The following is a 22,794-nucleotide window of genomic DNA, read 5'->3' as shown; positions in this document are numbered from 1 at the left end:
AGTCATCCATACCCCACATTACTCTAGGTAACAGCTCATGAAAAACAAAGATTTGCTTTTTACAGTTAAAATTTTTTGTGAATTAGTCATGAGAAAATAAATGTGCAGATCAGTTGTTCCTTATCATTTGTTTTTGAATACTTAACTTTTCCTGCAGTAATTATTTTTTAAGGGCGAATTGTTGGCAAATGTTAGCAGCAGCAATTTTTTTTTCATTTTGGCAGCTGCGCCTCATACCATCCTTGCTTCAAGAGCTGAAATGTTTATATCGAAAGGGAAAATACAAAAACATTACAAAAATAAAACAAACAACCCCCCCCCAAAAAAAAAGCTTTATTCCGTACAGTGTAGCCACTGGTCACTTGGAATCTGGTGAGTTTTTAATTAAAAATTTGTTACATTTTTCAAAACATCAAATAGACAATAAAACAAATTTGAGCTTTCAGATGCCCGGATTTGGGTGGAGAACTATGTTATTTAAAATTTGATGATTCTAGGTACCATGTTTTCTTCACAGCGCTAGAAACATGCATACATTCATGTAGATTCTTCATTACTTAGTTTCTTTAAATATAATAAATACGTGGTGATAATATTTGGTAGCAACAGTTTGAAAAGTGATACATTGGATTTAAGTGATTCAGTGCAAAATGGTGTTTTGATACTAATAGCCCTTCCGGGCTAATATTCCTTTGGGCTAAAAGCAGAAAAGAACTTTCACCCATAATACCCACCTCCCCCCCCCCAAAAAAAAGGAACAATTGTAATAATATCGAAAACTGAAAACATTGAATTTAAACATAAAAGTTGCATTTGAATTACACACGCATGGGAATAAAAAAGCTACTGTTTCACTTTCCTCAATGAAAATGGAGGGGGGGGGGGGAAATCTTTTCATGTCATTAAAATTTTTTTAAACATATCCTTTGCTTTCCTTCTTCATATAAATTCAGCCAGATAGGATTCATACCGATGATATACTATTCTTCTTGGATGCCTCTTGTTGAGTCATTTGATGGAAAGAATGACAGGAAGTGTTTGTAATATCAATGGGCTGCTGAAACAATATTTATCAATTGCTTCTGTCTAGTATCAAATTGTTTCTGTTTAGTGAAATGATAAGCTTTTTTATTTTCTTGTAAATATTGTTTTAATGGATTAAAATCCAAAAATTCTTCTTCTGGTCTCTCTTGGTCCCATTCATATAAATTATTTTTCTTATTTTCGTTCACTAATTTTTTTTAGGTTTAAATAAAAGCTTATTTTGTAATAAAAGATTTTCATTTTTTTATTTCTCGCTTTTTAGTCTGAATTACAGGTTATCAATCAAATGATAAATTAAAAAAATCATTTTTCAACAATGCATAATTACAGTTTTATTTCTAAAAATTCTGCTGTTATTTACTGCCTGAGAATAGTCTAGCTTGGGGTTCCAATAACTCATTTATATATCTCTGAGTGGTCACAGAACCTTCTTGAAAGATATGTAGCTAGGTGTGGCCATTTGCGTGATACCTCAACAAACCATTAAACAACAGTCATGGAAACGATATTTCACGGAACCTTCTTAAAAGATATGTAGTTAGGTGTGGCCATTTGCATGATACCTCAACAAACCATTAAACTGTAGTCATGGAAACAAGATATTTCACGGGCAAAGGAAGGCAAATTGCACATTCTTTCCTCACTTATGATCAAAACATGCCTAGAATCACCTCTCAGGGGCTCACTTTTGTGAGTACTGGTGTGGCAATTCCGAGGTACCATAGCCCTTCAGGGGATCATCTTCTTTGTGAGAGGTCACGATCCTGGAGCCCTAGTGATTTATCCTCTCTTTCATCTCCTCTGAGCTGAAACTTTCTTCCTTACCTTCCCCCGTGTGGTTTTCCTCTTCAGAGGTTGGGGCTCGTCACGAGAAACTGAAACAGCCCTTGTCTCTAGTTTTCAAGTGGTGAGAATACTGCCCACGTGTTTGCTATGCATGGAGACCCGTGTCGCTGGAAAGGAGTATCCTGGTAGTTGAGGGGTGAGGTACTGTCCCCAAAACACTGCTTTGGCCTGTGCTTCAGTTAATGGGAGACACTTTGTCATCCTCACATATGTCAATCGGCTGGCCACTAGTCCTTGTGTCAGTGGCTGGGGATAATCTCTCGGGAGTACCTGCTTTGGGAAAGCCGACTGTAGGGCTTCAAGTTTGCGTATAGGTCTGGCTAGCCGTAACACAGGATTCTGTGTTCCCTTGTTGGGTTCCGTGATGGGTGGGTGGTTGGATTATCTTTCAATTATGACTCTTTCAAATTTACAAACTTCAACAGAACACAATTATGCCTCGAAAAAAGTGAAAACAAGGGAAAATGTCAATGCTTTTCAATCCAAGATTCAACCTTATTTTGTTGTAATTAAGATCCAACAGGCAAACTGACAAAAATGTCATCATTTTTAATAAACAAATATGTTCAAGGAATTGATAGAGAACCAAAGTTTATGAAGCGGCTGAGATCTGGTGACCTTTTAATAGAAACCATATCTCCTATTCCGGCTGTAACACTTCTTGGCATAGCCAGACTTTGGAAACCTGGATGTTAGTGCTTCAGCGCACAAAACTCTAAATTACTGTCACAAAGTTATCTCGGAACTAGATCTTCTTTCTGTTTCGGAGGAAGAATTCGTCGCAGAACTCTCCAGTCAGAATGTGATGCTAAGCGGATTAGGATGTGTAAAGAGGGTCAGTTGATAGATACCAAACGTGTCATCCTGACCTTCATTTCGCCTGATCTGCCCCAAAGTGTTAAAGCCAGGTATCTACATTGCCCAGTAAAACCTTACATCCCAAACCCCATGCGATGTTTCCAGTGCCAGCACTTTGGCTACTCCAAAATGTCCTGTCAAAGTAAGTCCACTTGTGCATGTTGCACCGTGGAGGGGCACGACAGTGATAACTGTAACGCTGTGCCACTGTGTCTCAACTTAAGGGGGAACACACAGCATTTTCATGTTCACTTCCATAATGGAAAGCTGAAAAGGAAGTACAGTCATTGAAAGTTACTAGGAGTATCACTCTTTAAAGTTACTAGGAGGTTAGAAAAATTATTGCTAGAAAATAATGAATCAGAAAATTCAAATAAGACAAAACCAATACAGACTAACACAACTAAAAATATATCAGGAAATAGTATCTCAATTAAAAGCATATTAAATAAAAAAATACAACTAAGGAAACCCATTCTAACACAAACAAAAAACAGAATAATAGTCAAAACATTAAACCACAGTCACAGCTCCCTCGAAAGTATGAGCTCAGATTGTAATGATATGAAAGTTGAGGTGGGATTGGAACTTCCAAAAAGTCTCCTTCCGGGACAGACAAAGAAGCAGCATAGGCAAAACAAACATTCATAATGTCCACCTTTATCTCATGAAATTGTCGGGATTTTCACCAGGGTCTCTTGAACATCAAGAACATGATCGATGTTTATCAACCAGTGGAGCTTCGCTTTGCAGAAAACTTTTCTAAAAGCTGAATAACCAAGTCAGGCTTAGGAGGTATTCTTTTACAAGAAAGGACAATGTTGTTAGTGAACGTGTCTGTAGTGGAGCAAACCTTCTCACCTAACATGAATATCTGTCAACTGTCCTTTCGTTAGCAACATAGTTTCAAGTAGTTGCTATACAGGCTGATATTAAAGGATTAGTTTCTGTCGTTTCCATATATCTGGTTGCGAATGAAATTACTGGTGGAGACTAACGGACATAGTCAGCTTTGGGGAAGTAGAGATACAAATCCTCGAGGTAAACAAATTGAGTAGTTGATCGAAAATCATTGCCTTTGTCTCCTCAATAATGGTCAAGGTACCTATTCTCATCAGCCAACAAGGACGTTTCATGCTCTTGATCTTGCCATCTGTTGCCCTTCTGTACAGTTAGTGTTGGAGATGATCCTCACTAGAGCGGCCTATATTTGTAACATTTACAAGAGAAGGAATGAAACTCGTTAAAAGGCCTTCACACTTTATATCTGAAAGGGCTGACTGGGAACTTTTCTCCTCTCTTGTCCAGCTTACAGAAGAAGTTGTGGACAATGTGCCAGTCGAAAATGCAGTGGAAGCCATTACTGACATTATCATCTGAGCGGCTGCAGCCTCTATACCTTTGACCTCTCCAAAGTGTCCAAAATGCTCAAAAGCATGGTGGAACCACGAATGCCAGGAAACTCTGAGAGAGCAAAGAAAAACCTGGGGACATTTTTAAGATGTCCCACTCTATCAAATCTTATTGCTTTCAAAAAGTCAAAGCAAACATGAAAAGTACGATGGCAGAGTAAGAGGGACTCCTGGATATTGCATGTGTCTGAAATATCACCCTCAACTCCCAGTAAACAAGTATGGGAAAGCGTTAGAAAAGCATGTAGAATATACCAAGACCACTCACTTTTCATCCTGAAAAAAAGATGGCCGTGCTATCAGCACTGTGGAAGAAATTGTAAATACTTTTGGTCAAACATTTGCAGCCATCTCTAATGGCCACAATTATTCCCAATCATTTCTGTCTGCTAAGCAACACACTGAAAATATTCGCATTTTCAACTCTGACAACTTGGAGCCTTACAGCAGTGAATTTTCCCTGTTGGAATTAAGAAGAGCTTTGTTACAGACACAGTTCATGCCCGGGTCCAGATGGCGTTAGGTACTAAGTGCTGAAGCGTCTTTCCTGTAAGCCATTGAACTCCCTTCTCACTTTGTATAATCGGGTGTGGAAGGAGCGTAACCTTCCAAATGCATCCGAAGAATCCCAATAACTACAGCCCCATCGCCCTTACAAGCTGCATTTGCAAGCTTTTTGAGAAAAAGGTGAACTGCCACCTATTGTATTATTTAGAAAAGAACAATGTACTATTCCCCATATCAAAGTGCTTTCTGAAAAGGCAGAATGACTATTGATGATATTCTCCTTTCGGAAACCTCCATTCGTAAAGCCTTTGTCAAAAGAAACTATGTAATCTGTATACTTTTTGACATAGAAAAGCCATATGACAAAGCATGGAGGCATGGGATTTTGCTTGATCTTCACAACGTTGGATTATATGACAACTTGCCATTATTTTTGCGAAATTTCTTGAAGGGTAGAGTGAGAATAGTGAATTTTTTGAAGTGAGAATAGGCTCTGTAGTCTCAGGTGTATTCTGTCAAGAAGAGGGTGTGCCTAAAGGCTGTGTGCTAAGTGTTACTTTGTTCAACTTAAAAATTAACTCTATTCAGAAAAATTAACTCCTCTTACAGTTTCGGGTTCTTTATATGTTGATGACTTCCACATATGCTGTCAAGGTGCAGACATGAGATATGTAGAGAAATTGCTGCAAATCGCCATGAATAGAATCCAGCAGTGGTCAAAGAAAGAAGGATTTAGTTTTTCAAAACAGAAGATTGCATGCGTACATTTTTGCAGAAAGCGTAACCATCAACCTGAGTCTGAACTATATTTCGGAGAATCAATGATTCCAGTGGAACCTGAAGTAAAATTTTTAGGAGTGATTTGTTCGACCAACAATTGACCTTCCTTCCCCACATCCTGTACCTAAGGAAGAAGTGTTTGAAGAGACTGAATCTTTTGAAAGTCCTGGCACGTGGACCGTTGCTCATTACTGTGGGTTTATAGAGCACTTATGCGCTGTAAACTTGATTACGGCTCGATTGTTTATGGTTCTGCAAGGCCTTCCTTGTTACTAAACTAGATCCTGTTCATCATCAGGTGCTGTATATATCTGTTTATGTGTTTAGAACATCTCCAGTCCAGAGTGTCTGTGTTGACTGCCCAGAGCCATTCACTTCAGTTAAGACGTGAGCAGTTGTCTTTCTGCTACTATTTCAATGCTATATCACTTCCTGACCATCCAAAACATGTTTCTTTCTTTGATGACAGCTACAAATCCTTATTTGAAGCCAGACCATCCCACATGCCTTATTTCTCACTTAGGGTTAACTCACTAATCGAGAAATACCACATGACAGATCTCTCTACCCAGGCAGTAAAACATTTCAAAATCTCACCTTGGGAGGATGCTTGGATTCAACTTCTAGATGTTTTTCAACATTTTGGCAAGAAAGATACTAACGAGTTTGTGTACAGACAACTTTTTTTTGACCACAGGCACAAATATACTAGTTACTTTCCCCGTATACATTGATGGGTCGAAAGCAGCACGACATGTTGGTGCATCCTTTATGATTGAGACCACATAGAGGGTAAAAGACTGCATGATGCCTGCTCTGTCTTCACCTCAGAATTAAATGCTATATATTATGTGCTTTTGTTTATTTAAAAGCTACATTGAAGACACTTCATTATATAGAGATTTGTTTAGTGCTTTGAAATCATTAGATTCATGTTATAATGCTCGAAACCCATTGTTATTGAAATTTTGACTTAATCTCAAACTGAGGAGCCATGGGTATGACATCCTTTACTGTTGGGTTCTAGGACATATGGATATAAAAGGGAACGAACTAGCAGACATCACAGCCAAATCTGCAATTCATCTCGTACATCGCCTCGTCCCCTTTAAAGACATCCATAATGTCATCAAGGACAAACTGTTGATCAAATGGCAAGAAACCATGGGTATGACATCCTTTACTGTTGGGCTCTATGACATATGGATATAAAAGGGAACGAGCTAGCAGACATCACAGCCAAATCTGCAATTCATCTCGTACATCGCCTCGTCCCCTTTAAAGACATCCATAATGTCATCAAGGACAAACTGTTGATCAAATGGCAGGAAACCTGGTATGTTCACCTAGAAAATAAGCTGAGAAGAGTCAAACCAAAAATTGAATGTTTTGAGTCCACTAAGAACCGGAGGGAGGAAGCTTGGCTGACCCACCTGCGAATCGGTACTCGCATATTACTCACGCTTATCTGTTAAAAAGGTGAGAGTGAGCCATTGTGCCCAAATTGTTTTGCTGTAATGTCAGTTCGTCATTTCTTATTAGAATGTCCATGTTTTTAAAAATCTTCATTTGAAACATTTTAAGAAATGCGACTTGCTTCTAGACCATATCATTGGGAAAGAAGTCAATCCAAATTTGTTCCAGTACCTGAAAGAGACAGGCATTTATTATTTAATTTAATTTGATTTTGATGTTCTGCTTTATTGTTTTAATAATACATATTTTAATATATCTCATGTTTGATAATTTTAGTCTTGTTTTGTATTTGAGATAATTATGTGATGTGTGTGTATAGTTGCTTATTTTATGCATTTCATCATTTTATCATTGTGTTCATTATCATCGTAGATCACCTTCATCATTGTATTTTATGCTATTCGTGTGGTTTTTATATTGTCTGTTTCTTTATATGTCTATTTGTGTTTAAAAGTATTTGACATGTGTTTCGGCGCATATAACTGTTGAGGTTTTGCACCAAGAAACCCACTAGTACCACTACCATGTCTAGAGTCACTATTCACACTATACCTAGACTCGTCAGTAAACAATACTCAGGCCCAGTTCTCTTGGTGCCACTGAACATGATGATGGCATGAGTTTAAATGGGCATCTCTGGACCAAGCTTGAGTGAGTGGGACACAAATCACTGGTTTTCTCACCAACAGTTTAACTTTTGTGCAGCAGTAGAATGGCTTATTATTCTTGTGGCAGCCTGAAAAACCAAATCTTGTAGTCGCTTCACGGTTTCTTCGAGCCAACAACGATAGAAAACAGTCCTCTGGTGAAGTTGTTGCTCTTGTTTGCCCTTGACCAGGCTGTCTATCAACTGATCCAGTACTTAAAAAGCAGCTTCAAACTTTTGATATGACACTTTAAGGGATTTTCAAATCTTGGGTGACCTCTTTGTTATTTATCTTCCTCAATTCTGCCAATTATTCACCACATTTGACCTTCACTTAAAATGATGCCTTTGAGCCATAACTACAGACTACTGATTACTCTTAAAAACCTTAATTCACTTTAAACAACACTGTAGACCAGAATTCCAACATAATGCCCATTGCTCACTGCATTGTCAATCACCCAATTTACATATTTCCGGCACTAACATATATATGGATATGCAATTTTGTCTTCACTTGTTTTTAAGTAACTTAAATTATGGCATTGGGCATGCAGCATTAACTTAGTGAGCATGTTTTCTGCATTACCCTTTAATTTTGATGGCCAGTGTCTTTGGCCATCAAAATTAATATTTTTAAATAAAATTTGAAAATTTCCTAGTGCTTCTTATCTGATTTTGTAGCAGTAACCATAATACACTTAGAGTTAAGGAATATGAGTATATTAGACATACTTCCTATAAATTGGACAGTGGTTATTTAATTTAGTTCTACTAAAAATTTTGTTTTTAACTGAGGTATGCGAATTAAACTTTTATATTTCAATTGGATGATTGTATTGTTAAAAAATCCTGTCCTTTTGCTTTGCAATCTTTCTTGTTATTCTACAGTTTGTTTTGCTGTAGTGGGGAAAGAATACAATATCTTTCTCTCCTTTTAATTTTGTGCCTTTCTAGAATATTAACATGATAAAAGTTTTTTATTTTTCATATGTTTAATATCAAATTTGTATCTTTCGAAAAGTATTTCATTTTACATTGAACACTGTAATGGAATTATCCTTCATAGATGATCATTTATAAAAATGACCAGCCTTTGCAATAAATAAATAAATATTGGTATTCGTAATTATAATATTTTTTTCCAAGATAACTGTTCTTTAAACCAAATGACAATCAAATACGTACATGAAATTATTCACCAAAAATGTCTAATTTTGGTATTAGTCTAAAATATTTCAAGTATTGAATAACTAGAAAAATGTTTTCAATAGAAAGTTTCTTTTTATAGAAAGTGTTTTTTATATATATTTTTGAAATATTATTATGTCTTTCTTGCAGTGTGATGTAATTTACTATGTACACCTGGTTATGACAGTGTACTTTTTAAATGATTCACTACATTCTGAAACTGTTTATAGTAATTCTTTCATTTCATATGGCCTTGTGCTATTAGTTAAGTAAGTGTGCTATTAGTTAAGTAAGTTCATATTTGCTTTTGAGGATACTATAAATTGTTATGCATCATTAAATAATGCATCATATTTGTTTCGAAACTGACAGTGGATTTAAGACTGAGATATTGTATTATACCCAAGTAGCACATGATGTAGCAAAGACGTTGCAGTCTGGTCCGAGAGGTTGCAAAGTGGTCGTAGTGACGTCTTCACTACGTCATGTGCTACTTTGGTAAGTTTTACAAATTCTACTTGATTAACCTTAGATTAAAATTATCTGCAAGAAAATTTTAAAATATTAAATTTGGGGACACGGTGAAGAGTTATTGAAGATATTAGTGACAGTCTATCAGTAATAAGTTTGGGAAAAGTATGATTGATGGTGGGTAGTAATAACATGAGTAATTTACTTTATGAAGTTCAAACTATTTGAGAAGAAGAAAGTGGTTGGCTAAAAATCAGGTTGATATACACTGGTGTGCAAAAATTAAGGACGAAGTCGAAAAATTAGCATATCAGTTGAACGAAGAGGCAGAGCGGACAGAAAGACCAATCAGGAGATTAAGTAAGGTGATGTACAGTAGCACATGCGCAGATATGCAGGTAGACGTAATGGGGGAGTGTCTGAGTAGTATAAAGCATGTTGTCGGTGTAAGATCAGTATTTCTGGCAAAGAGATTGCACGCCGTATAGCAGTTAAAATCACACCGAGTTGCTGCCTCAGCGAGAAATGGCGAATAATCAATCTGTTAGATGACATCTGGATGCTTTTACCCTAGGTCGAATCATTGGGAAGTTGGAGGAAGGCCGCAGTGGGACAAGTGTGGCTGCAGAGTTCAGAATTGCTCACAGCATCGTTTCACGACTTTGGAGACAATTTCAAACTACAGGAACAGCTATCCGGGGGTTTAGTAGTGGTCGTCCACGAGGAACTGCACCCGCAGATGATCGGTATATTGCCTTACAGGCCAGAAGAAACAGGCGGCAGACAGCGGGAGAAATCGCACGACACAGGCGACTGGACGACCGATATCGCGTTTTACCATGGCCAGAAGACTGCACAGTGGTAGTCTGTTTGCACGACGCCCTGTACGGTGTGTACCTCTAACGCCTGCCCATCGGAGAAGGCGTTCTCTGTGGTGCCGGGAACACCGGAATTGGAGAGACAATGAATGGGGTCGAGTACTCTTTAAAGATGAGAGCAGATTCAGTCTGAGTAGCGATTCTCATTGCATACTCATCTGGAGAGAGCGGGAAAGCCACAATCATCCCTCGAACATCATTGAAAGGGACAGGTATGGAGGTGGCTGTGTTCTCGTTTGGGGAGGCATCATGCTTGGTAGTCGTACAGAATTTCACATCTTCGACGCAGGTTCAGTCAACGGGACCCGTTATTGTAACGAGATTCTTCTTCCATATGTGCATCCTTTTAGAGGCGCTATGGGTCCGCAGTTCCTTTTCATGGACGACAATGCACCATGTCATCGCACAGTAGCTGCCGAACAGCTCTCAGAGAGTGAGGATATTGAACGTATGGATTGGCTGTCACGATCTCCGGATCTCAATCCCATCGAGCATGTATGGGATTTTCTAGGCAGACGCTTGGCAGCTCCTACCTTACCACCATTAACGATTCCAGAGCTTCTATTGGCGCTGCAAGACGAATGGGCAGCAATGCCTCAACAACTCATTGACACCCTCATTCTCAGCATGGGCAGACGCTGTGAAACCTGCCTAGCAGTCAGGGGAGATCATATCCCCTATTATAGACCGGATGTTTCCTGCTGGACACCCATCACAGGGATGTTTCAGCCTTCAGTCGCATTGCGCTCCATGCTACTTTTTCAATAAAGCTTCTTTTTATCCCTCTGATTTCTCTTTTAGTAAGTGTATCAGGTTCAGTGTTTCTCCTTACTTTCTTTGGGAACATGCAAAGACCTGACTCGGAACATAGCTTTAGTAGTATGTACTACTAAAGCTATGTTCATAGCTTTAGTATGTATGAGCTTACTAAAGCTATGTTCAATAAATGTGGGAAGTAGACAAGATACACAGGAAGGGTATACGAAACCCTTTATTTTTCACTCTTTACAATAATTTCTGGACTTCGGAATACAGAGACCAACCACTTGTGGTCTGAACGTAAGAATATAAAATTATTAACTAAATTCTAACTTAACTTTAAAATAATAAACAAGGGCCTCCGAGAAGATTGGCCGTATATTAACAGGAAGCCGTATGTAGTACAGAGAACTGTTAACACTACGATACGTTTAAAATTAAGAGGATTAAACGTCTGACCTGGAAGGCAACCAGCAACCGAGTAAAAACTGCTAAGGCAAGCGGCCTGCTTCTACTAACACCTTGCTCTCTCTCGCTTGGCAAAAAGCCACAACTTAAGTACTTGGCGTTCGCCAGACAAATTTGCATAAATAAGTTAAAGCTTTTAATTCTGGCTGGAAGTAGAAAATAAGTGATAGTAAAGATTTAAAATAAAATAAACGTTAGTAAAACTTAAGATCCTTACATACTTCCCGCCAGAGTTAATTAGTTTGAAACTGAGGTCTAAAACGACCTTGTTGAAAACTTTTAGCTCTAAAATCTAATGCGAGGCCAATCTTTTACAAACATTTCTCACTAGAAACTAGAAATTTAAAAAAAAAATCGTTTTTACAATATCAGCTCCATGGACAACCAATTTTTCATCTGTACTGCATCTAAACAGGAGCTTTTATTCAAATCTGGTTCCTTCCAGATTAGTTTAATGAAATGTTACACAATTAAATGGCAAGTAACATGAATATTTACATTTCTCTTAACATTCTTATTTCATTCATGACTTTATTTAATTCTCTCCCCATGCTCTCTGACATGTGTTGTAAAAGAAAACACCAAACATGAATGTGTTTATGTAAAAGTGTTCAACACTGCCGCCTACAATCAAAACACTAACGTGTTAAAATTCAACATAACAAGACCTCGTAACACACCTTAACTTCATCTCTAAACCCTGAGGTACTATTCTGAAAGTGGCTAACTCTGAAGTGTAGCGTCAGAGAGCCTAACTACATTCATTCAACCTTTAACACATATTCACAATAATTTGGTCTTTTTTCAGTCACACGAATAAGTTTAAAATTTTTGGCATTACTTTCACTTTTACCATATCACAGTATTTCTTAACATTTAAAATAACAGTTCACATTGTATATAAGGACATATTAACATGCCGTTAATTTTACGCAATTTAAAGCATACATTAGTAGTACATTGTTAACTTCTATTCTTTTCCAAGCAAGTGCCAATTCTTCTACATTGAAATACTACATTTCAAAAGTCTTTCAGACTAAAACTTCTTTCTTGCCAGAATCTTTTAAATAAAATTTTATACACTAACTTTTACAATATTCAAGTATTTACACATTCCTATCATACATCAACTTTAGTTTTACTCACGAGTAATTGAAAAACATAATACCAAAATAGGTAACAACTCATTTCTCGCCTTTTTGGCGATAAGGTAGACCTCACATGAGGTAAAACATCTTGAAATTTGCCACTTGCAGTAAGAATGAAAGATTAACTAAAGTTTGCAAAGTAACATAAAATTTTACTTATCTTTGTGATATTCGGACATTCTTTTCTCTGCCCAGTCCTGGAAGGTAGCAAAGATTCGTGTTTGATTTATCCTCCTTCTTGTGCGGGCTCGCCCTTCAGTTCCTTCCTCTAGGAGCTTTCTTTTCCCTCCAGTTCGGTCACCCTTGAATACCTTCTTTTTCACCTCTGCCTGTGGTCTTGGCGGAACCGGGACACTTCTCTCTCGTTGCTGGCCGTTCAAATTTTCCTTTATATCTTTTCCTCCGCCGCTAGTGGCCCTTCCGCAATTCGGCGACATTTGCTGCGTAGAGTCCTGTCTTAGATCTTCCGTGTGGGAGCCGGGTTATAGTTGCCGTTATTTCTCCTGGCTCTCTTTGCATTCGTCGTACTTCTCCCTTTTTCATTCTGGGGGTGGTCGTGCGCTCTCTTTTGTGGTCGGTGGAACGGCTTCTTTTTCTTGTTACCTTCAATTTTCCAACGGGGAAACTTTCTTTTCAATTGCTCCTGCCTCCTAATGGCTTGTCCTTGTGCTTGTCGTTGTTCCACCTCTGGAGTTTGTGCCTGCCGTGCCGGATCGTGCAAAAGTTCTTTAAATATTTGCATTTTATTACGGTCATAGTATGGTTTTATTTGGTCAATATTTGCGGAGCATGTTTCACCATTCCTGGCTTTTAACACCACTACAGCGTGAGTTATTTTTTCTATGACATATGGTCCTTCAAATCGTGGAAAACATTTGGCGGTTTTATCTTCTGGTGCTGAAGAAAGTGAATGCTTAATTTTTAATACTTCATCTCCTACTTTATAAGTTACTCCCCGTCGTTTCAAATCATAATAGAGCTTCTGTTTTCTTTGTGCTACTTCAGTGTTCTTTTTTGCTTCTTTAATTAATTTTTCTATATCACCCATTTTAAATTCTGGGGCTCTTTGTTGAACATAAAATAATTTATCTAACGGCGTTATAATCTTTCTGCCTAAAAATAACTCAGCAGGAGTTTTGCCCGTTGTATCATGTTTTGCGGTCCTAAGGGCGAAAGCAAATTCATTGACATAGTTATCCCAGCTTTTATGAAAATTTTTAACATAACTACGGATAATTTTCACTATATTTCTATTGACCCGTTCCGCTATATTTGATTGCGGCCGATACGGGACCATTTTTAAATGACGTATGCCGAATTTTTTGCACGTCTTCAAATATATTACTTACAAATTGAGGACCATTATCCGATATAACTTTTAGGGGCGCCCTGTATTTTAAAATATATTTATTTAAAATAGAATCAGTAACTAATTTCACGGAGGCTTGTTTTAAGGGAACAATTTCGGTCCACTTACTAAAATGATCAACCATAACAAAGAGATACCGACTTTTATTTAACTGACTTTTTGGGAAAGGGCCCAATAAATCGATGCGAATTATTTCATTTGGAAATTCCGATTTAATGCTATTTGAAAACCCGGCCGGGCGGAAATTAATATAATTAACTGCTTGACATGTTGGGCAGGACTGGACATATGCCCTTGTTAACTTTTGCAGTTCAGGAAAATAGACTGCCTCGCGTACGCGTTGGATAGTTTTTTGAATACCAGCATGAGAAGCTAATGAGCTGTCGTGTAACTCCTGCAGGATATTTAATCTAAGACTAGCTGGGATAACAGGTCGAAATTCGTTGTTGGAATTCGTAGTTTTTGTATAGAATAATAGACCATCTATTAGTTCGTAATGGGCCGCCTTGTTTCTTATCGCCACAATATCTTGGTGGCTAAAATTTTCAGGATCCTTTAAATACTCATAAATGTTTCCAAACTCAGGATCCTTACCCAGTTCGGTTATTACAATTTCTCGGGAATTTATTGTACATGCTGTGAGCATTGGCACCTTTACAGTATTACCTTCTTCATCTATTTTAATTCTGGATAGGGCATCTGCTACGATATTTTCCTTTCCGGAGGTATGCTTGATTACCAGATTATATTCTTATTAACCTTGGGGATAAGTTTTTCCCTGAGTACAATCTAGTTACCGCCGCATGATCAGAGTACACTGTTATTGGCGCCTTTCCAAAATAGACTCGGAACTTTTGCACTGCTAACAGAACTGCAAGTGCCTCTCTCTCGGTCGCGGAATAATTTCTTTGTGATTGATTTAAAGTTCAACTAAAAAATGCCACGGGCTGCTGATTTTGCGAAAGTACCGCTCCTACCGCATAATCCGAAGCATCCGCTGAAATTTCTAAATTCTCATCCTTTTCAGGAAATTTCAACACAGGGGCTTGCGTTAATGCTTGCTTTAATTTTTCGAAAGCACTATTGGCTTCGGCTGTCCACGAGAATCTTGCCTTTTTCCTTTTTAATTTTAACAATGGTTCAGCAATAGCTGCAAAATCTTTTATAAAGGACCTATAATATGAACAAAGTCCTAGAAAAGAAGAGAGCTTCTTCGCCGTATTTGGCGGCGGATACTTTTGCACAGCGATTATTTTTGATTCGTCTGTCTCTATTCCTTTCTAAGATATTTTGTAACCTAAGTATTTTAATTCAGGGGCTGCAAATTTGCACTTTTCGACATTAACTTTTAGACCGGCCTCATTTAATAATGAAAACACCTGTCTTAAATCCTGTACATGTTGGTCGAGATTATCACTAGTAATAATGATATCGTCTAAATAGATAAATGTGGACTTTCCAAGAACAGGCCTTAGCACAATGTCCATACATCGCTGAAATGTTGCCGGTGCCCCTTAAATGCCAAACGGCATATGCAGGAATGCATAAGTGCCAGACTTGGTTATAAAAGCAGTCTTAGGCACGTCCTCCGGTCTAACCCCTATTTGAAAATAAAAAGTCGTTAAGTCTAAAGTCGTCATATATTTGGTAGACGTTATGTTCCTTAGAATTTCTTCAATAATAGGTACGGATATACCGGATATTTAGTTATGGAGTTTAATTTACGATTGTCAATCGCGAAACGCCACCTTTTTGGATGTGTTAATGGATAGTCATTGTTTTTCTTACATAAAACCACCGGGCTAGCATAACTACTTGAGATGGGCGTTATGATCTTTTTCCGTAACATATCTCTAATGTGCCATTCTATAATTTTTTCTTAATTCTTATCATACCAGTATGCTTTGTGGCGAACTGGCATTGAATCTCCGGTGTCGATACTATGGTTAGTAACTTGAGTAAATCCTGGAATATCACTAAATAACGAAGCAAATTCACTTACCACTTGTCGGATTCTTTGTTACTCTTCCTTAGGCAGGTGGTCAAGGTTTAACATTGGCAGTTCCGTTTTTTCTTCTCGAACTGGTTTCATCGTCAGCTTAAGGGATGCTTCATTAAAATCCAGCGTTGCTTCTGCCTCTGAAAGAAAATCTATTCCTAAGATAATATGTGCTTGCAGATTCTTTACTATAAAAAAACATAACCTTTACTTGTTCGGCCTTTATACGAATGTATAGCGGTAATTTACCTATGCACTTACATCTTTCTCCTTGCGCAGCTAACACTGTCGTATTATCTGAATTATATATGCGATATTTATGGAAATACTTCCTAAAAAATCTTCTGCCACACAGGAACACTGCGCGCCTGTATCCAGGAGTGCGGTGGCTGGGATATTATTCACCAACACTTCAATCTTCGGAAGAGTCAAATTTTTCGCCATTACTGTATTTAACTTGAAGGAAGAGGGGTTTTCTTGGCCTTCGGATTTCCGCACCCTCCCGTCAGCAAAAATCCGTTTTAGTTTAAATCTTTTTTTCTTTCCATGCTTTCCTTCTTTTTCCACTGGCCTTGAGACTTTTTTCCTGGATTGCTATTGAACTGTCGACGTTCGCCGGCTGTTTTTGGATGCTCGGGTTTCCTTGCCCACTGATTCGCTTTGCTTCCGTAGCCGTGTGCTTGACTTTGCTGTGGTCTTGGCTCACCAAATTGGTTTCGTTGTTGATATTGGCGTCTTCTTTCAATGTCTGCCGTTCTTCTACTTTCAAACTGGATTGCTAGCTCAAATAACTTTTCCAGTGTAGTCGGATTCCTTAATTCAATAAATCTTGTACTTGGGGAAGTAACCTCGGAAAAATCACTTGAATTATCTCAGGATCCGGACGGTTTCCATACAAGAGTTTGAAGACGTGAATTTTTCTTAAAATAAAGCTTGAGAGATTTTCAATTGGTTTCTGGTATATGCTGAAAAGTTCCGCTTCTAATTTCGCACGATCCCTTACGACAGGGAAGGCTTTTACTAAGGCAGTCTTGAAATTTTCGTAAGTATAGGTGGGACTTCCTGCTTGACCCAAGAGACTTCTGCCTATGCATTTGAACCAATTAAGCGCTTGGCCCCTCAAAGCGCTGGTAGCTAAGGTGACTTTTTGGAACTCATGCACGGGATACATCATGAAGTGGTCATCTAGTTTTTCCAAAAAACTGGTTACCGGTGAGTTTCCATTAAATGTTGCTTCTGGTTTCATCGCTGCGCGCATGGTCTGGACGATGTAACCAAATGCTTCCAGGGCGGCAGCTGGCATTTCTGGATTCTGAGCCGCTTCTGCAGGCAGCACAGGTTGTTTTTGAAAATCGGCCATGGTTATTCTTCTTTGTTGGGCGCCACTATCAGGTTCAGTGTTTCTCCTTACTTTCTTTGGGAACATGCAAAGACCTGACTCGGAACAGGGAGCTTACTGAAGCTATGTTCAATAAATTTGGGAAGTAGACAAGATACACAGGAAGGGTATACGAAACCCTTTATTTTTCTCTCTTTACAATGATTTCCGGACTTCGGAATACAGAGACCAACCACTTGTGGTCTAAACGTAAGAATATAAAAATATTAACTAAACTCTAACTTAGCTTTCAAATAATAAACAAGGGCCTCCGAGAAGATTGGCCGTATATTAACAGGAAGCCGTATGTAGTACAGAGAACTGTTAACACTATGATACATTTAAAATTATTAAGAGGATTAAACCTCTGGCCTGGAAGGCAACCAGCAACCGAGTAAAAACTGCTAAGGCAAGCGGCCTGCTTCTACTAACTCCTTCCTCTCTCTCACTTGGCAAAAAGCCACAACTTAAGTACTTGGCGTTCGCCAGACAAATTTGCATAAATAAGTTAAAGCTTTTAATTCTGGCCGGAAGTAGAAAATAAGAAGTGATAGTAAAGATTTAAAATAAAATAAACGTTAGTAAAACTTAAGATCCTTACAAGTGTTGCTTACATTACTCATGTCCTTACGTATTGGGGATCTTACTGTATTAAATGTGTTGATTTGGAAAGCTTTTGTACAAAGTTATATTGAAAAAAACCGTCTCGTCCTTAATTTTTGCACACCAGTGTATTTGTAATCAAATTGAGTATTTTTGAAGTAACTTAACAGAATTTACGATAATAGGTTTTTCATAGGGCCCCCCCCCTTTTTTTTAATTCTTTTTTTTTTTTTTAACAAAAAGGATCCACATTTAAAATATTATTCACTTACAGTATTTAAGAAAATTATTGTAAGACAAATTTATTTCTAAACTTTATTTTTATGATGTTATTAACTATTTATATTCTTGATTAGTTTGTAGTTATATTACGTACTATATAACATTATTATAAACTTTTATTCTACATTTCCATTTTAACAGATTTTAAGAGCCTTGAATAGGATAAATCTGTAATAGAAATCATTAATAACTGTTACTGATAGTTATCTTGTTTAAGGTGACCATTTATATAGATGACCTAAATGATATAGAGCCATGGGTTTCAATGTGACAGAGGTTTCAGTGTTCATTAATGGACATTCCACTTTAGCAGATATTCTTCAATAACAATCTTCTCTCGATTTCATAGACCCTCAGAATAGATGACAGTGTATTCCCATTTAGTGGGTATTTCCTGATAATGGCCCTATGAATGTATGATTCAACGGTAGTTATAATAATTGTAATTATAATGAATGATTCAACTGTACTTTTCTTTTACAATATATTGTTTTCTCTATTCTAACAGTTTTGTTTTCTTTTCTAAATAGAGGCACAGTCTCAAAATCAGCTTCTTACATGTGATTACACTGTTCAGAGGTTGATTGGAGTTCTAGAAAGAGCAAGATTTAAATCTGGGGATCATGTTGATGTATTTGACATGAATTATTAACTAAATTATCTTCTCAAGAATCAGGTTTTGGGAGAGACATCAAATATATTTCTTCATTTCGAGCAGTAATCAGTTGTATTGTTTTGCGATCAAAATGAAAGCCATTTATTTTCATATTCAAATGAAAGAGAGAAAAAAAAAAGAATGTTTTGAAAATTTTTTGAATGCTTATTTGATATTTTTGCTAATAAAGTTGTCCATGTCTGTATTTATGTTTCTGTTTTCGCTACTGAGTATTTGATTACCTAATATTATCTCTAACAATTCATCATTCTCAATACCTCAGGTTTTTTATGAAATACTGGTATTACCATAATTCACATTGGTAAGGATAATTTAAAGTGAATAATCTAAGAATACATTAAGGTGGTTATAGAAATATTTTGGTAATTAAAGTATTAATAATAAAATTCAATTAGCAGTAGAATTACAGTAAAAACTTCGCAAAAATTTAATTTTACGTAATACTGAATTTAAAGTATCTGTCTTCAGTTCTGTCAAATTTACTCTGCTTCATTTATATGAACTGTATAATCCTCTTTCGGAAAAGAAAAAAAAAACATGATGCAGAACCAAGAAGGGATTCAATCGTCTTGTAATTTAAAAAAAAAAAACTTGTTCTATATAACTCATCCAGTTTATGGTAAAATTCTCTCATCTAGTTGTTGCAGATCATGGAAGTGAATTAAAGTTCATCAGGATTTAAAATGTTGCTTCGATATTCTCTCAGATTATATGGATTATTCGTCAGTAGCTGTAGATAGTAATAAACGATAGTTGATAGAAATTGAGAGGGATAGAATTATCAACTTATGTATTGCTGGTTGATTCTACAGGGAAGCAGTGCATCATATTTAGACCTGATTCAGAGAATGTGACTGCTTAATGTATGTTGAGGCACAAGCTCATGACGATAGAGGTATGGGAGATCACAATCCACGATAGAATGAGTTTATTTGTCATGAATGACATGACAGTTTGTTTTTTCACTATGCCACAACTAATAACATAGCAGTGGATACTAATTCAGAAGTCAAACAACAAAAATCAGCATTATATTTACAATATTTTCACAGGACTAGTTTCGATGGTTTTACCGAACCACCATCCTCAGCTGATGAAAAATGATTTTTCATTTGCAGTTTTGCAACTGAGGATGGTGGTTCGGTAAAACCATCGAAACTAGTCCTGTGAAAATATTGTAAATATAACGCTGATTTTTGTTGTTCGACTTCTGAATTAGTATTTATTCGGCGTGTTATTGTGTTGTAATTATAGCAGTGGATTTTGGCATACATGGTCACATTTCAGAATATTCACTGGTTGTGACACTTTTTATTAAGAGTATACATACCAATGTTGTGCTTTCATTTATCATTCACTCACAGAAGAAATCAATGTCAGTAATTGTACTTAAACCAAGTTGCATCACCATATCGGAGAGGATGCTAATATTGAATTTCCATTGTTGTCTGGGGTAGAATGCTGATGGACAGATTGTAACTGTCTTCATGAAAGAAGCTGCACGTGAGGGGAGCATTCACGTGAAAGGAACTTCTTAGATTTCACGGTTTGCCTCATCAGTTCATCATTATTCTTAAACTGTGGTTCACTTTTAGGAGCTCATGAACAAATTAAAAAATAAAATTTAATTTCATTGTGAACAGTTTATTACAGAAACCAGAATAAATTTTAGGAGTTATATTATGCTTGTTCCATCAGACTTTCTCTGAAGTAGAATAACCCTCCTGAATTTCAGTTGTGTACGAAGAATATGAACTGGTAGAAAAAGAGCTGCCAAGCAAATATGCTTCTGTCACAAACTGTATCTGTAAAAGAAATTTTTCTGTCATTCAGATAAGAACCAGATTTATTCAAACCTAGACTCCATTTACCAAATCTTAGACCCCTAGTTTGAAACTAGTTTACATGACTTGTTGAACAAATGAATCATCACTCATTAGTACGATGATGGAACACATTTCGACTGGATGCTTAACACCCATAGCATGAAGTGTTTGTTGAATTTCTATTTAGAAGGTCATATGCCTAATGAAACTACAGTAAAGGTGTAAGTTTATCAAACAGAGCCCAAGTTCAAATTTAACTCCATTATCATTTAACTGTTCAAACAGCTCAACCGCTCTCCATTTTTAAGTTTTTGAGAGGTGTTTGAGTTCCCGTATTTTTCAGTTAATTTTACAGCACAGCCATCGCATTAAGTGTTGAATTTTATTTAGAACGTTGTATGCCTGATAAAACTAAAGAAAAGCTGTAGACTTATCAAATCTATAGCTTCAAATCAAATTTAACCATCCAATTCCAAGTTCAAATTTAACTTCATTATCATTTAACTATTCAAACAGCTTGAGTTGAATGCTTTTGTAGAAATAAAGTCTTCATAAAAAAGTTCTGCATTAGCTTTAGCTATGACATCATCGGTTAACCCTCGAAGCACTGCTTTAATGAAGAAATAGAATAGAAGCTTATTTTTTGCAAACTGATTAAACAAAATGTGTTTATTATCTTGTGATTCAAAGAAGATTGTAAAGTACTCGCTGTGAGTAAAGCCAATAAAGTTGTCTTAAAAGATACTCGGTTATACTTTGAAACCACTTACTAGATTTCCTATGTTAAAAGATTGGATGAATCTAGCGTTTAAAGATAGAAAGAAGGCTGCAGGTTTTCACTAAAGTGTGCAGAAATTTAGTTGTTAGAGGACGTTAGCTTGCTCTCAACAGCTACAAATAGGGCAGTACACCAGAATTTCACATATTGGTCATACAGGTGTAGTCCTGCTGCGCTAGCTGTTAAGCTCCGGTTTAGTTTTGAGAGAGATCTCTAAGGGAAACGATCCGAATGTTTCAAGAATTGTCATGTTCCTCCTTTCGGATTCGACAGAAGCACAGAATATGACAAAAAAGGACGTCTTAGAGGTATAAATGTTCCAACTGTGGCATATGAGGATATCCGACCTCATGTCGAGCTTGTGAGATGCCAAACAGTGAGGAAAAAACTCAAAATCATCCACTATCTTGGCTGGTGTCAATTATGTTCAGGTTATAAATTCGGTTAGATACCAGCAAAATACAAGTAGGGTTACTGAACTTGCTGCTGTGAATAGTAACAGCAGCCATGCCGTGTCTGTGGCAGTCCATAATAATTTACGCAGTTGTGCAAATTAAAAATTAGTGTAAATGCCAGTAGTTTTGCTGATTTATTTGCGTTAATGAAATTGTTATCAGAATATCAAAAAGCGTTTGATCCAGACCTCAAAAAGTCACCCAGATTTTTAAAAGCAAAGTACCCGCAATGCAGAATAGTAATAATATGGGAACTAAATCCAACTTTTCCTCATGACGGAGGAAATCAACGAATTAAATCAGATTAATCTATAGACTGTGTTAACCCACGAAAGGTAACATAGAATTTGGTATTAGTAAAAGCCCTTGGACTATTTTAAGATTGTGAAACCACAAATCTTAATTTAGTTCTTAATTCCTTTTTGTACCACTGATTGCCTCTAAGCCTATTTTATTTCGCGGCTATCCTTTCAAATTCGTATGGCTATGGATCGAAAGATCGAAACCCATTGACTACTTTTATCTCCTGCTCCGCGAATGACCTATATTTGAAGCCTCTATTTCACGAATTTAACGTTATGTAGTCTACATAACATTGTGTTTATATTTTGTCACGTTCATATTTTTGTTATTCAGGAATAGGGCTTCGGCCCAGGAACGTATTCCTCGGGGTCTGTGGCCACATAAAACTAACGGTTTAAGGATCTCCCACCCTTTTTCTTCTGTCACCAAACCACTCGAGAGGATTTTCAGCTCTTCGTATATTTTGAGTGGCCCTCTGCCGCGCAGACACTACTATGCACTATGCACTTACAAACATCCAAGCCTTTTTCAAGATTCAAACTCAAGCTTGACGTTACAGCAAATAGAAGCAGTAACCATTGTAGCGTTCAGCGCGGCATATACTCTCTGCGACAAAAATGTTTGAAGAGTTATCGTTTTAG

General features: G+C 37.1%; 1 protein-coding gene across 1 annotated transcript in view; it reads left to right on the top strand.

The window, feature by feature from the left end:
* LOC118190352 (sepiapterin reductase-like) overlaps positions 1 to 18,975 on the top strand; it is a 52,706-nt gene extending 33,731 nt beyond the window's left edge. The window contains exon 3 of the mRNA XM_085813349.1: positions 18,646 to 18,975. Coding sequence (XP_085669475.1) covers positions 18,646 to 18,767 — 122 coding nt within the window. The 3' untranslated portion in view covers positions 18,768 to 18,975. The remainder of the gene's footprint in view (positions 1 to 18,645) is intronic.
* Positions 18,976 to 22,794: the final 3,819 nt, after the last annotated feature.

Source organism: Stegodyphus dumicola, chromosome 3, assembly GCF_044657685.1.
Source record: "Stegodyphus dumicola isolate Sdum_Otavi_A_Nest chromosome 3, ASM4465768v1".
NCBI classification, from domain to species: domain Eukaryota; kingdom Metazoa; phylum Arthropoda; class Arachnida; order Araneae; family Eresidae; genus Stegodyphus; species Stegodyphus dumicola.
This window is presented reverse-complemented; position numbering and strand designations above follow the sequence as displayed.